Source organism: Musa acuminata, chromosome BXJ2-11 (assembly GCF_036884655.1).
Source record: "Musa acuminata AAA Group cultivar baxijiao chromosome BXJ2-11, Cavendish_Baxijiao_AAA, whole genome shotgun sequence".
NCBI lineage: Eukaryota > Viridiplantae > Streptophyta > Magnoliopsida > Zingiberales > Musaceae > Musa > Musa acuminata.
In genome coordinates, this window is record NC_088348.1 from 23402873 (window position 1) to 23417901 (window position 15029).

The 15029-nt window shown below is 36.8% G+C and overlaps 1 protein-coding gene across 8 annotated transcripts; it reads left to right on the forward strand.

Annotated features, from left to right (window-relative positions):
- Positions 1-944: 944 nt before the first annotated feature.
- LOC103971409 (protein GFS12) lies at positions 945-12868 on the forward strand. Of its 8 annotated transcripts, none has more exons than XR_001976264.2 (19): positions 945-1265; positions 2659-2693; positions 2826-2897; positions 2967-3049; positions 3149-5141; positions 5457-5784; positions 5900-6115; positions 6206-6278; positions 6374-6579; positions 6669-6731; positions 6895-7103; positions 7392-7503; positions 7645-8181; positions 9609-9904; positions 10543-10786; positions 10863-10936; positions 11637-11772; positions 12155-12369; positions 12567-12868. XR_001976264.2 is itself a non-coding variant. In XM_018820578.2 (18 exons), the coding sequence occupies exons 1-18, from the start codon at positions 1137-1139 to the stop codon at positions 12305-12307; spliced, it is 4959 nt and encodes a 1652-aa protein (XP_018676123.2). In that variant the 5' UTR covers positions 945-1136; the 3' UTR covers positions 12308-12868. The 8 variants fall into 8 exon arrangements, 4 of the variants coding, with proteins under 4 accessions (XP_018676123.2, XP_009383701.2, XP_018676124.2 ...); XR_001976263.2 differs by having other exon boundaries at positions 12584-12868; XM_018820578.2 differs by having other exon boundaries at positions 12155-12868.
- The last annotated feature ends 2161 nt before the right edge of the window (positions 12869-15029 follow it).

Below are 15029 nucleotides of genomic sequence, written 5' to 3' on the forward strand. Positions count from 1 at the left end.
TTTTTAAAAATATTTAGACCTGAATTTAAGAGAAAGTGGAAAAAAAATAGAATTTTTCTCATGATTTATTTTGAAATATGCTTCATAAATTTTCATCTAAAATCATTCAAATTCATATATTAATAATTTTATAATACCTCCAAATGAAGTTTAATTAATAGAAATCGAGTTATAATTTTTTATTAGTTATAATGTGTTTTGATTAACTGACAAAAATATTGTAAGCGTATGAAAAATATTCTAATTAAGAATATTTTTATATCATTCTTTATAGTAATAAAAATGACTATTACATGAATTTTAAAAAAAATTATAAGCTTTAAGGTTACCTAAAAGAAATTAAGAACTTATCATCTTTAATTTTGAAATACGTCAAAACATTCTTAATTTTCATTCAAAAATTACATAATAACTATCAACATAAAATATTTTTTTGAAATGTTGATATATATGTTTAAGTTAATAATTAATGTTTGTAAGAAATTAAATTGATTAGGATTAAATTATAATATTTTTGAAATGAGAATAATCGCATTTCTAATTCTATTCGAGAAACATTATAATAATTAATTTAACTGAACCAAAATTATCGGAACCCGTCAAAACTAATAACATCGAACAGGTTTGAATAACTCGGTCTAATCGGGTCTCGACTATTATAAATGAAGATAAAAGGATTCTTTGTAGGTAATTTGGAAATGAGGGTATCCAAAATAAATTTGAGACTTTTCTCAAACATTGCCCTATCTAATTTTGCCCTAAATTGCCCTATCTAATTTTACCTCAAATTCTATCATCTGATGGTTCCTCGTTTCGGATTCATATGCTTATGGATCCGGATATGAATCCCATAAATCGCATCCGCATCCGCATCCGAATCCGAATCCGAATCCGAACTAGAAATGGGTTGCGATCAGAAACTCTTGTACACCAATAATCACTCTGTCTGATGGACTCGAAGCCGTTCGACTCGATCTCATCTCAACGAAATCATCCGTCCGATGGCGGAGTGAGCCCCTCGACGCCGTGGGCCGCGGTGTATATCAACGGAGTCGATCGAGGGTTGCGACCGCACGATCGGGATCAGATCGGAGCGTGGGCCGGCGATCGCCGCTTGAATTTCTCCTCCGGCGACGATGGAGCAGTTGTATCCTTGCTTCGAGTGCTTGGAGCGGCAGGTCCATTCTGATCTCTCGACCGATCTCTTCTTCCGCTATGGGGTCTCCGACACCGCACTCCCCTTCGGTTCTTCCGCCGTCCTTCAGGTCTGATTCCTTCTTTCTCCCTAAATTCATTCTTCCTTTTCTAGTTAATTCTTTAGAAAGTGGCACTTGAAAGTCCAATTGGTTTTTGATTCTAACGTTGCTTTAAGGGTAATAGCTTGGGTTTGAGCCGGGGAAGAAAACGGTAGTACTCGGGTGTGAAATTGGAAGGAGAGTAGTTGAGTTGAATGAAATGATGATAGTCGTTCCCCAGTGAAAGAATGATGAAGTCAACTTAACTAGCCATTACCACGTTATGTGGATCTGGCATCATCACGAGATGGTTGGGTAATTTGATTGTGGTTTGTTCTGAGAGTAACATTGTTCTTGGCTATATTGAATCTAGGTCGGTACTTACTGGTTTCGACCAGCATTTTAGATCATGTTTCCATGTTCATGAAATCAACAAGAGACGTGTACACCTTTATACCACACTTATGCCACTCGACGTTCACAGGCTGATCCTTACAAGTGATGAGGCTATTACCATGGATCGTTTCTGTAAATATCATCCTTAAAAGCTGTTGCTTGAAGAAAAGCTCCTGGATATGAATCCTTGCTCTTATATTATCGGTCAGCTAGTTCAGAGATTTCTCAGTCTCCTATGGTTTCTAGAACAAGCACCGACTCTTACTTGGTGAAATGCTTTTCTTTGGTTGCAGGAGCTTTAAAACGTAAATACAAATCTACTGTTCTTTTAAATTTTATATTTGCTAAATTTTCATTTGTTGTACATGCACTATTAGATTTGGGTGGTTGAAGCTGGGTCAGTAAATCTTACGCAGAGCCTACTTAACCTTTAGATGTCCTATGAGGCGTCAGCTATTCCATACTGATGGAAGAGGCTTCGAAGATCTTCTTCCCATCTACAACAACATCAAAGTTTTATTTTTATTTTTCAAAACAACTACATCATCATCATTAAGGTATTTGATCTGAGTAAAGTCTTAAAAGAATGCCAAGCATGCAATTCAGTCTATTCAATCTGGATCATGTTTGGTTGAAAATTACCTCCATAATGAATTGAAATTATTGTTCGAGTAGTAACTTGTTTAATTTTATACTATATATTTCAGTTTAGAGATTATACCATGGATCATTTAGTTAGTTTGATGTTTAGGACTCCAAACACTGATGATAGACTTAAGATACAAATAATCTCTTTATTCATTGAAGCCACTTTTTTTTGTCTTTTGGGCTATTAATTAAAAGAATAACTAATGCTAAGCCAATTCTATATTTGAGTGGATTGCCCTATTTTTTGTAAAATTACGTTCATAAAAACACCATTTCAGTGTAGAACTTTTTTGAATCTGTTATGAGTACCACTTGACCATTCAGTTGGTTTTATGTCACTACTTTTGCTGGTATATGATCCCTCTTCTTCTTACTGTAGGTCTACTTGATGGGGGAAGTAGACAATTTATTAAGGTAAAATTAAGTTTTAGAATTTATTGTTCAAGTCAACATAATATGAAATGTTTTTTCAAAGAAAAAATTATCTGCCTGCTTTTTCATTACACCTTACTTTAGTGAACTGTGATTGATGGAGCAAAATTGCAGTGAGGAGGTCTCTGTTCAACTTGTTCTGATGGGATTATTTAATGAAAAGATTACGTCCTTGGGGCGGGATATGTAAGTCATCACATTATATTTCATATACTGAAAAGAGCATGTATATATCCGTTAACTCTTGACTTGAAGGGGTCCTTGCAGTTCTAGCAACTCTTCAGGAAGTCTTGGGGATAGTGCAGGTGGTAAAGATAAACAGTCTCCATCAGAGGAAGGTCAGTACCAAAGAGATGTTGGCAATAATATTGGTAGAAATGACTTACAATCTTCATAGCAAGATGTCTCCTTACTTTCTTTTATCTGTGTTGGTGAAGGTCTGGTAGCTGTGGGTCATGAAATTTCTGTTAGCACTCATGATCAGCAATATCTTTTAAGGGTCATTGCTGCAATAACTCCAGATGCCTATGTTGGTAGAGCTTCTTATGCCACAATCAGAAACCTCAGTTTAAAGTATTTGTCCGGAGCACTTGGGAACAACTCCAGTTCATTAGTAAATTTTTTTAGAGAAGGAAGAACTACTGACTATGATGTTGCAAACTTTCTAAAGTTAGTTGCTTACCCTGCTTCTGCAAGCAATCTTATAGGTAGTATTAGACACCCTAATATTTTCCCCGTTTTAGGTATTCTAGAAGCACCTGTATATTCATACTTATTGCATCCTAAAGCTCCATATACTCTGGAAAATGTTTTGAAATATAGCCCCACAGTTTTGAAGTCCGATTGGCACATAAGATTTTTGACCTACCAGATTCTTTCTGCTTTAGCATACATCCATGGGTTAGGATTTGCCCATGGTAACATAAGCCCTTCGAGCATACATTTGAATGAATCACTTTGGGCATGTCTGAACATTAGTGAGATGGTGTGCTTGAAAGAAGCTTCTCATTCTGCTTCCAGAAAAGCATGTTGTTTCGCAGAGGAGTGCCCTTGTCAAGAAATTTATGCTGACTTTGGATTGTCAACATCTATGACTTGGAGTACCAGTTTCAGGCGCTGGTGGGCAGGTGATCTGAGCAACTATGAGTACCTTCTTTTGTTAAACAAGCTAGCTGGTAGAAGGTGGGGTGACCACTCATTCCATATGGTAATGCCATGGGTCATAGACTTCAGTGTGAATCCTGATGAAAATTCTCATGTTGGGTGGAGAGACCTTACAAAAAGCAAATGGCGGTTGGCCAAGGGTGATGAACAATTGGATTTCACATATTCTTCGTCGGAAATTCCTCATCATGTTTCAGATGAATGCCTCTCTGAGCTCGCAGTCTGCAGTTATAAAGCAAGAAGGTTACCTTTGTCAGTACTTCGGTCTGCTGTGAGATCTGTTTACGAGCCTAATGAGTATCCATCAAGCATGCAGAGACTTTACCAGTGGACTCCAGATGAATGCATTCCTGAGTTCTATTGTGATCCTCGAATTTTTACATCTCTTCACTCTGAGATGAGTGACCTGGCATTGCCATCTTGGACAACATCGCCAGAGGATTTTATTTCGATACATCGTGATGCGTTAGAAAGTGATCGTGTATCACGACAAATTCATCATTGGATTGACATCACCTTTGGTTACAAACTCTCAGGCGAAGCATCTGTTGAAGCCAAGAATGTGATGTTGCCTACTTCTAATCCATCAACACCAAAGTCGACGGGGCGCTTGCAACTTTTTACTAAACCACACCCTATGCGGCGTGGTGTCACGCCACATTCTCAGTATCATGGCCTAAAAGAATCATGTTTCAAGTGCCAACTGCAACATGAAGGGAAAGAAATATCTAGCATCACTAATGGATCCTCACATTTGGATCCTGAGGAACTTCTTTCAGGAACTAGGTATTTGGACAATCTAGAGACAGCTACTCTATTTTGTGAACAAACACGCCACCTCGATTCTGTTTATAATTACCAGGAGGAGTTTCTTGACTATACTTGCTCTTTAAAGTCTCAGCTAAGTGATCTTTCTATCATAGGCACTCTAGAAAAAACTAGCGATACGACTTCAGTTCCATCCGATTTTGATTTGGGTTGCCTTCTTGAGTGCTTTGAGGCTGATGATAACCTCTCCATGGGCTTTCAAGAGTCTCTCAACTGGAGACAGAAGTCATCATATTTGGGGGTATGTTCTGATAATTATGCCAAGGACATATTCTCTTATGGTTGCATATTGGCTGAACTTTATTTGAAGAGACCACTTTTTGATACTGTCTCATTTGCTGCATACAAAGAAAGTGGTGTCATGCCACGAGCAATTCAGGAACTGCCTCCTCATGTTGCACTTCTTGTTAAAGCATCTATCCACAGGGATTGGAGAAGGTATTTTTGATGCCATTCATGAGGATCCTGCCCTGAAACACTAACTCTATATTAGGCTTTCTCAAATAACATGATTCTTACATCTTTGTGCAAGATATTCTTCCATGGACATGTGATTGTATTTTTGGAAAGCAGTGAAATTATTTAGTTTATGTGACAGAATAGGCAGCTTGAGTTACATTAAAACATTGTCTTTGTCTCAGTGTTACTCTATTTTGTCTTTATGGCTTTACTTTTTTATCCTGTTTTTGATCTTTAGTTATATGCATTAGGAGAACTTAATGCACATGCACTGAACCTTTTCTTTTTCATCAGGAGGCCATCAGCAAAATGCTTTCTCGAGTCACCATACTTTTCTCCATCAGTCAGGTCTGCATTCTTGTTTCTTGCACCACTTCAGCTTTTGGTTAACAGTGGTTACTGCTTTCAGTATGCTGCTAAACTTGCAAGTGGAGGAGCCCTCAAATCAATGGGGGCGTCTGCTGCAGAAATGTGTGCCTCTTTCTGCTTACCCCTTATGACATCATCTCTTTCGGATATTGAAACTGAATCAGCTTTGTGTCTACTAAAGGAATTTATAAATTGCTTGAGTTCTCCTGCTATAAAAGCATTGATTTTGCCCATCATTCAGAAGATTTTACAGGCAGGTCACTACCAATGTGAATATATATATTTTTAAGCTAATTGCATTACCTGCATGGAACATTATTCATAAAGACAAAATTGTTCCTGTCTAAACATTTGTATGATCATTACAGGCATCACAATATTCTCATCTGAAGGTTTCTCTCCTTCAGGACTCCTTTGTGAGGGTTTTGTGGAAGCAATTGGGTAAACAAGCATATCTGGAGAAGATGCATTCTTTTGTTATTGCAAATTTAGTCAATCCACCTAACAAAGTAACTGCATGTGCTGCATCTGTGGCACTGATTGGTTCAAGCGATGAGCTTGGTTATCCTATCACAATTCATCAGGTCTTTTTCTGCATGGGTACCCTATAAGTAGACTTCGTGTGTGTAATAACAGACATTTAAATTACATTTAACTTATGCTTCATCTTCCAGACTATCTTACCACTAATCCATTCCTTTGGAAAAGGACTCTGTTCTGATGGAATTGATGCTTTGGTTAGAATTGGTACTTCAGTTAATTGGGCTCTCCATTGTCTTTGATTTCATTTTCATTGATGATGAGTTGGACTTCTAATCTAGCATGATCAATTTGATTGCCAGGTAGCCTTCTGGGAGAAGCTTTTATCAGCGGACAGCTCTTGCCTTTACTTAGAAATATTATTCTCTCATGTATCAATGTTTCACAGATCAATAAGCCTGAACCCATGCGTAGCTGGAATGTGTTAACTCTGATTGATAGTTTTTCTACTTTAGATGGTCTCATTACGGTCATGCCAAAAGAGGCCATTCTAAAAGAGCTGATTCAGGTGAGGTGGTTTTCTTGATTTTATTTATTTCTTGTTTTTATTTAACTTTGTGAAACCTATAAAAATTTGTTGATTGTTCTAATTTGCAGGACAAAGTTTGCCTCCATGTTAGGGTTCTTATGCAGACTCAGTTGGATCTATCTGTGGTTCAGGTAGTTCCTCTTCTGTTCTCTTTTTTCAGTTTTATGCAATTAGACTAAATTTTTGTCACCAGATGTGTTTTACCACACTAATTTATTGCTCAGTATATGGAATCAAGCATAAAGGCATATCTATATTCTTTTTTATCAATGCTATCTTATAATTGCTTGCCAGGTTGCTGCAGCCGCACTAATTTCACTCTGTAAAAGGCTTGGGCCAGATTTCACCAGCTTGTATGTATTGCCACAACTGAAAATTTTGTTTGATGAGCTGGCCTTTTCCCAATCAGCAACCCCTGGACCTGATGCATCTGGAAGGAATGTCAGGATCTCTAAGCAAAAAGTGGAAGAGGACATCCAGATTGAGAGTAGAATGGACCTTGTGTATGTTTAGTTCATATTCTTTTCAACTTCTGCTGCAAGAAATCGCTATTTTCTTTTAGTTTCTAAGTGTCCCATAATCTTGCTGATGTCCTGGGAATATCCTGGTAGGTAAATTATGCATGATTCTTTTGCAGTTTGCTGCTGTATCCTTTCTTGGCATCTCTTATTGGCATAGAGAAGCTTTGTCAATGCTGTTCTACATGGTTTCTTTTGGAATCTCTTTGTTTCTAAGTGTCCCATAACCTTGCCAATGTCCTGGTAGCTGAATTATGCACGACTCTTTTGCAGTTTGCTGCTGTATCCTTTCTTGGCATCTCTTATTAGCATAGAGAAACTTCGTCAATGCTGTTCTACATGGTTTCTTTTGGAGCAAATTCTTCAAAGATACTACAACTGGAAGGTATCCCTTGAACTGCTGCAAGAACTCTTATTTTGATGGGGACAAAGAACAGTGCTTCTATAATGTAGGGAAGCACAGGGGTCCTTTGCAGTTTGTAGTTCACATGTAAATAGGTGTCCTAATATTTCCTGTACTTTTCAGTGGGATATTGTGGGCGAAACTCATAGAAGTAGTGGTGAAAGTTTTAGTGCTCAAAGGCTTAGTATTGGCAGAATTTCTTCCTCCGTCTACAATCCAGCAAAATTACTGCTAAATGATGTTGGCTGGTCTGTACCACAATCTCAAGGAGCTAAAAGTGGCACAAGTCTGTTAAGTTCCAACAAAGATATGAATGAGTTTCCATATACTGAAAAGTTTAAGCTCTCTGAGCAGCATTATGGTACCACAGATCTCAAGAATCATATGCCATGGTTTTGGTTCCCTAGTCCTGATGCTAGCTCAGATGCGCCTGATTTTCTTGGTCGCAGTGGAAGCTTGAAAGATGAACCACCTTGGAAGATCAAAGCATCGGTTCTTTACTCAGCCCGTGCACACCCTGGAGCAGTGAGATCAATAGCTGTTTGTCATGACGAATGTACATTTTATACTGGAGGTGTTGGTCCTGGATTCAAGGGTAGTGTTCAGAAGTGGGAATTAGCAAGAATGAATTGCATATCGGGCTATTATGGCCATGATGAGGTTAATTTCTGCCAAGGATTCTTTCTGATCCTGATATTTCAATATTTTGAAGCAACAACTTTTTTAATAGTATTTTCATTCTTTTGATTAATTATAGGTGATTCCTCTTAGTTACATCATGCGGATATCTTCTGTGTTTAAGATTTATGTGCAAGAAAAAAACCTCTTGTTCAGTTTTATGGATCAATGAATTTTTTGATACTTTTTTTAGATCCTCTGTACTCAGTGATTGCTGCTCATTAAATGATCTGAAATAGTTTTAATTTGTGATGGACTTTATAGAAAGTTGTTGGATATGCAGAAGTTGCTCATCACAAACTCTACAGTCTTTATCCCTTTCTTTTTCTTGAGAAGAGACAGGAAGCCTGTTGTTCTCGTTTCATAAAGAGTACAAGGATGGCAAGAGAAAAAGCAGGCTACAGAGAAGTAACAGAAAGCGACAGAATGATGAATATCAAGGAAGAAACTACAGAAGAAGAATAGGTTCTAGGAAATAGAAATCGTTTGAAGTCATGTAACTGCCTGTGTCTGAATGAAGTTTTTGACTCCTTTGGAAAATTCTCTTGATTCTATCTTTCCATAGTTTCCAACATATGATGGCGAAAAACCATGCTGGCCAAACCCCACTTCATTCTTTTACGACTATATATGTTTCAAGTCTTTGTTTTTCTCATCCAGTCATTCATTCATACATTCCAAACTTTAGTAATAACTGTGGGCAACTCAGAAAAATTATTCTGAATTAGTAGCATAAGTACACATCAGAAGAATGTGATGTGTTTTTATAATATGCCTGCAGATGTCGCATGTCACAATATATCCACCGTTCCTTCATAACAAGGACTAGAACTGAATGGATTCTCTTTTTTAATGCTAGTCATGTGAATAACCTGGCTTTATTTACATGTATTTTTGTCTAGTTTGCTAATGTTTTCTACTTCCTATTGATTTCCATGTTACATAGATGCTCCTATGTACAATTTGGAGGATGATATTCTCATTATACTAAAGATTAGGGTGCTTTACTTGTTTTAATTTTTGTTGCTGATTTCTAATCTGAGGTGCTGCATGAAAATCTGTAATCCTTGGCTTCAACAATTCATTTCTCACATAGTACGTCTTCTAGCAGTTTGCTCCCGCTCCGTGTTCTTGCTTAACTCTCATCATTGTTTCCTTGATGATAAATAATGTTTGAAAACACTTTTAAATTATTCCTACTTATCAATGGTTGATAGTTGCTGGTAAAATTTTTTGAATATCTTGGTATCCTTGTTAACATTTGTCTGACTTGTGGTTTTGGACTGTAGTCACTGTCCTATTTTTTTCTTGGCATGTGAATGGAACTGCATTTTCATGACCATATACTTTTCTAAGTGAAATTTTTTTCTGCTATGCTTTTCTAATTAAAAAGGCTTTATACCTTGTAGGTTGTAAATGACATATGTACATTGTCTGTAAGTGGAAGGATAGCTTCTTGTGATGGTACCATTCATGTATGGAACGGTGATACTGGAAAATTAATATCAGCATATGCCGAATCATCAATAAGCTTCCCGTTGCCAACTGCCAATAAGGTGGCTATAGAGCAAAGCAACATGCTTATAGCCAATGAACTCACTGGTGGCATACTGTCTAATGCATTCAGTGGTAGTTTGTACACCTGCATGCATTACTTAGACTCGGTAAACAAACTTGTTGCTGGCATGGGAAACGGTTCAGTCAGGTAATCTAGATGCCATCTGCCATGTTTGAATAGTATAATATTACATGAATTTAATTTTTCTTACTTTCTTAATTCTTTGAGGAGAGTCTTACCTCATATCTTTTTCTTTAGTTGATTTTTGTTACACATTTTTTTCAGTTGGTTCAGAAAGAGTTGTGATGGGAACCAAATTAACTGTAAGAAGCTACTAGCATACAACATATGGACTCGTTCTTATCTTATTTAATGTAACATGAATGTTCAGACAAAAGTTCGCAACTTTTAGATGCAGCCTTTTTTATTAAGTTATGACTAAGGTGGGATGCATAGCTTTTGTCTGTTTATTTTTGTTTATGGTAGCTCTCCAGAAATCTGAGGTAATTAAAAAATATGTTTCTTTGACAACCAATTTTCTTGTATTTTCCAACTGGAACTAGTGTATCTGAAGTTTTTACCTAAAATTCTTCTCTACTTCATATCTCCTTCTTGATTCCAAAGTATCAAATGACATCTAAGGTTTGCTTTCTGATCTTGGTTTAGTATGTATGAAAGAACTCCTTACTCGAATGTGGCAGTTTTAGCCTTAATTGTTCATTAAATGGGATAATGTATCACGGTGTGGCTTATATTGATATCAAGCAGCAGGACATTCTGTGCAGGTTTATTGATGTTTTGCAAGACCGCAAACTGCAACTATGGAAGACTGATGCTGCTGAATATTCTTTTTCATCTCTTGTGTCAGCCATTTGCTCTTGTGGTTCTGAAAACAGTCAAGCAGATGGAGGCTCAAGTCTCCCCTCCTGGATTGCAACTGGTCTGAGTTCAGGTCATTGTAGGTTGCTTGATGTGAGGTGTGGCAACATAATTGCCCGTTGGAGGGCACATGATGGTTATATTACGAAGGTACTCTGCATAAAATACTTAAACCAGAGGTTTTTCATATTATATTTCTGATATTGATACCCTTTGATCTATTCAGTTGGCTGCACCAGAAGATTATCTGCTTGTATCCAGCTCATTTGACAGAAGTTTGCGGGTTTGGGACCTAAGAGGGTGCTAAATTTATGCTTTTATTACTCTTTTTAGTCATATAAGTAGTTTCCATGATATATAATTAAAACTTGCCAAAGAATTGGAGAAGTACACAGATGATGATAAAGATAAATCAGAGTTCAAGTTTTTTTTCCTTAACAAAGATTCACTTAATATATTGCATTTCCTGTGTACAATTTTTAGATGTTATTAAAGATATAATCATTGTACAGATGTTATATACTTGTATTGTTTGATAACACTATGTTACATTCATTGGATGATATATGAGATTAATCCACAATATGGGTGCAACTTTAGAAAACAACAAATGCATGATACTTGACTATCTTCCTTTTAAAAGATGTGCTAATCTTTCCTTGGGAAATACTCCCAAACTTGATTCCTCATGAAGCACAAACCCTATATGGTGTATGAATTATTCCTCCAAATTGAATTTAATTAATTTAGTACTGAGTTTATTTGAGGTTTAAGAAGAAAATAAGACCTTGAGTAGTTTCAACTGTTAGCTGCTAGTTTTATTCTCTGATAAATCCAATGGTTTCCTAATTCTTAAGAGAAAATTCTATTATGCAAATTGCATCGCAAGTGGCAAAAGCACTAAAAAGATGGCATCATATTTTGAATTTTGACATTTGGTGTTAAATTGAAGCAATATGATTCTTTAGCTGATACTGTTCTTCATGGGTATCCATGGCAGGAGCCTAGCCTCTCAGTTAAATGTATTTCGAGTCCATTCAGATGCCATCACTAGCTTTGCGATGTGGTCTCAAGATGTGATCTCAATTTCCAGAAATAAAATTGCTCTGACGTCTCTTTCTACATCGGCAGATCAAGTATGCTTTACATGTTTATTATCCTTTTCTTAGAAGATTTTTGTAAAAAAAATATTTATTATCCTCGTCTCAAGAGATTTTTCATGAATCTAGTTATACTGAGTTAATGGTAGTAGTTGGTCTTTGTATGCTGTACGTGAACCATTAATTTTGCTCTTTACCATTTAGAAGTTACTAATGATGTTTGATGTCGTGCACACGTGATTTATTGCCAACTAGTTTCTGTTTCATTTGAGCTCACTGTGAAGATCCTAATTCCACTAAAATTTTGAACTCTGATGTTCTGAAAGACTCTATTTGTCAACTTTGCCATACCTCCTTGGTATCGTTTCCATACCGTTCCTCGCTTTCTGTCATCCTGGTTGGGTTGTACCTTTTGCAGCAGGGTGGACGGTACCAACTTTCGCCTCAGACATTGTATTCTGCCGATAGAGGAACAAGAAGCCAATCGGTTCTCTCCACGATAAGCATTCTTCCTTTCTCGAGGTTGTTTCTTGTTGGAACAGAAGATGGTTTTCTGAAGGTCTGCTGCTAGATAAAGAGTTAATCAAGTAGCAGGGCAGTGATCTACCAAACCCGTGAGCTTCTCGGTGGCTTGTAAGCATTCTCTGCCAACCTATTGTACAGTTTGTGCATCGGATGTGTTGCATATTTTTCATGATAGCAAAATAACGATACCTTGTAGATCTAACGTCCTCTTTTTATGTACATTTAATCTATTATTTAGATAGATAAGAGTGAACAAATTTGAATTATTTTTCCCTGCAAAATCGGTGGTTACTGAAACCTACGAGGTTCGTTGCACTGTAAGATGGAACATGAGGCTGATAGCTGGGTTCTGGCGTCCAAAGCTCACATCACCAGCGGCTTGGTCTCAAGAATTAAAATCTCCAGATCACATCGGCAACGGCCTGGTCATAAGTGTTCTTTTTTTTTGGTCTTAGGGTTTAATAACTCAGGCAATGGACATGTATCGATCATTGACAGAACCGTTTTGTGTCTAATTTGTATTTGTATCGATCATTGCAACAGTTTGCAATACTCTCTTATTTTCTTTGATTTATTTGTTGAAGTTTTTGCGGACATTATAGCTCTACAGTAACTTAAACTTTGATGTGGGGTTGATCGAATTGTATTGATTTTCATTACTATTTATGGATCTCTTTAATGAAGGAAAATATATTTTGACATTTATTATCTTCTTCTAAGTAGTCTCTAAATGATCCTTCAAGTATATAAAGCTCTTTTATTAGATAATTAAGAAAAATATGATACTCGATTTCACCTAATTCTTTCAAAAGTTGAGGTCATGTTTACATAGTTTCCCTTGCCTCCCTGAGTTGGCTACTAAAATTTATCTTCTTTTTGTCTCGAAATTTTGAAATGTAAAAAATGTTATCCTGAAAGAGAAATATTATCTTAACATAGATTTAGTTATCTCTTTGGGATTGTACCAATTACTTCATCATTTTTACCGTCTAATCCTCTAAGCAAAAAAACTACATCATCACATGCTACCTACTCGGTCCCTTGATCGAGCATCATCATATTAAACCAACCTACTTTGGACTATTTTGATAAGAAGCATTTTAAAACAAGCCTAATGAAGTGCTGTGTTGTAACCATTGCTCTTCTATCTTATCTTAGTACTTAGGAGTTTGTTATTGTATTCTCCACTATCTCAACCCCCTTTCATGACCATTGTGTTCTTCATGAGAGCAAGTGATCGATGATTATTCAGAAGTTCCACCTTTGTGATACCATAAAGCTCTCTCATGCCCACACACTATCATTCACCACCTTGCATCCATGCCCCTTCTTTTCTCTTCCAGCATCAAATCAACAGATTCAACACTACAACATCATGACACTTCCTCTTAGTCTAGCTTCATTCTATCCGATGGTTGATTCTAGATAGCTAAGTTCCTCTACATTCACCATTGATTTCATATCCATTTCGACCACCTGCTTTAACACCTCTATCAAGTAGTTCGTTTCTGATGGAAATATAGATTGCACCTTGTATGCATGGTCTCCACTCATATTATAGGGCTTATGTTTGTTGCATCTTTAGTAGTAATCATTCACTCACCCGCCCTTGTCCACTGATTGTGTGGGGTTTCTTCAAGCAAATATGAACTCTAGAGAAGTCTCTCACAAGACTTGCTAGTGCACACTTGGAAGATCTCATCTAGTAGCTCTGATCATACCTTCATATGATCAAGTCCCTAACAAGACTTACTAGTACGCACTTAGAAAATCTTCCTTTGTGATATTGCACTTCTATTTATTGAAATTTGATGAATGCATAGAAAATCTCCATTGTGGTACCATGGAATTCACTTTTTGAGTTCATAGCTCTTCTTTCTATTGTATTGCTCACCAAAATAGAGCTCCCAACAACTCCAATCATCCCTTGGGATGATTAAGTCTCTTGTGAGACATATTGATGCATCACATCGCCTTTAACTATTCCACCATGATCCACTACTCTGTGTTGCCTCCCTCCATTGCTCTTTGATCTTAGTGTTAGAATCTTGGACTGAAACCTTTCATGTATGGCCTTTTCTAACAAGTTTTAGGCCATCTATACTTCTGATTATGTTCACTTTTCTGACAATCGACATTTGTCCACCCGATCAGTCTCTACAGTATTAGGTCATTCACAAATGAAGTGTAGCTCTAGGGTGGTCCATTGCCTGACATCTCGCAAAGTTTTACTTCACTAAAATTGGTGTGTCCATTTGAATCTTGGGCCTTTGCTCCTAACAAAGTTTAACTATTAGTAACACTTCGATAACTCAAATAGTAGTACTTTGACATATTCTTCAAAAATATCTTTTCTCTGGCCTTTTACCATACGCTAAGGATATCAAACTCCAACTTTATTACTGTTAGTTGAGTCAAGTCTCCTACCTTGGTGCCTTTGTCAATCATATTATCTAAATTAGGTATATGTGTCTCGAAGCTTTCTTTAGACTTGCTCCGTCGAAATAATGAAACTTTAGGAATGTCATGGTTCTTCTCTAGCATCTGTAAGTGACATGTCCCTTTATATGATTTGGATTCTTTAACAAGTCCAACCCAAGTTGATTCACTCAATCTATATTGAGATAATAATGGTCTATGCATCCATTATTGCACAAGTTAATCTTCTGTTGAGCCTAATGTACTCTTCATTAGCTAAATTGCCTGTTTGTCTTATGATCTTATGATGACTCGTAATATACTCAATTTCGACATTCTTTGAGATTTAT

Excerpts from the sequence above, each read along its gene's own strand:
- LOC103971409 (XM_018820578.2), top strand. The coding sequence starts at position 1,137 with ATGGAGCAGTTGTATCCTTGCTTCGAGTGCTTGGAGCGGCAGGTCCAT. Across the intron at positions 5,142-5,456 it reads ATCCACAGGGATTGGAGAAG|GAGGCCATCAGCAAAATGCT; the intron begins GTATTTTTGATG and ends CTTTTTCATCAG. Across the intron at positions 6,580-6,668 it reads TTCTAAAAGAGCTGATTCAG|GACAAAGTTTGCCTCCATGT; the intron begins GTGAGGTGGTTT and ends TCTAATTTGCAG.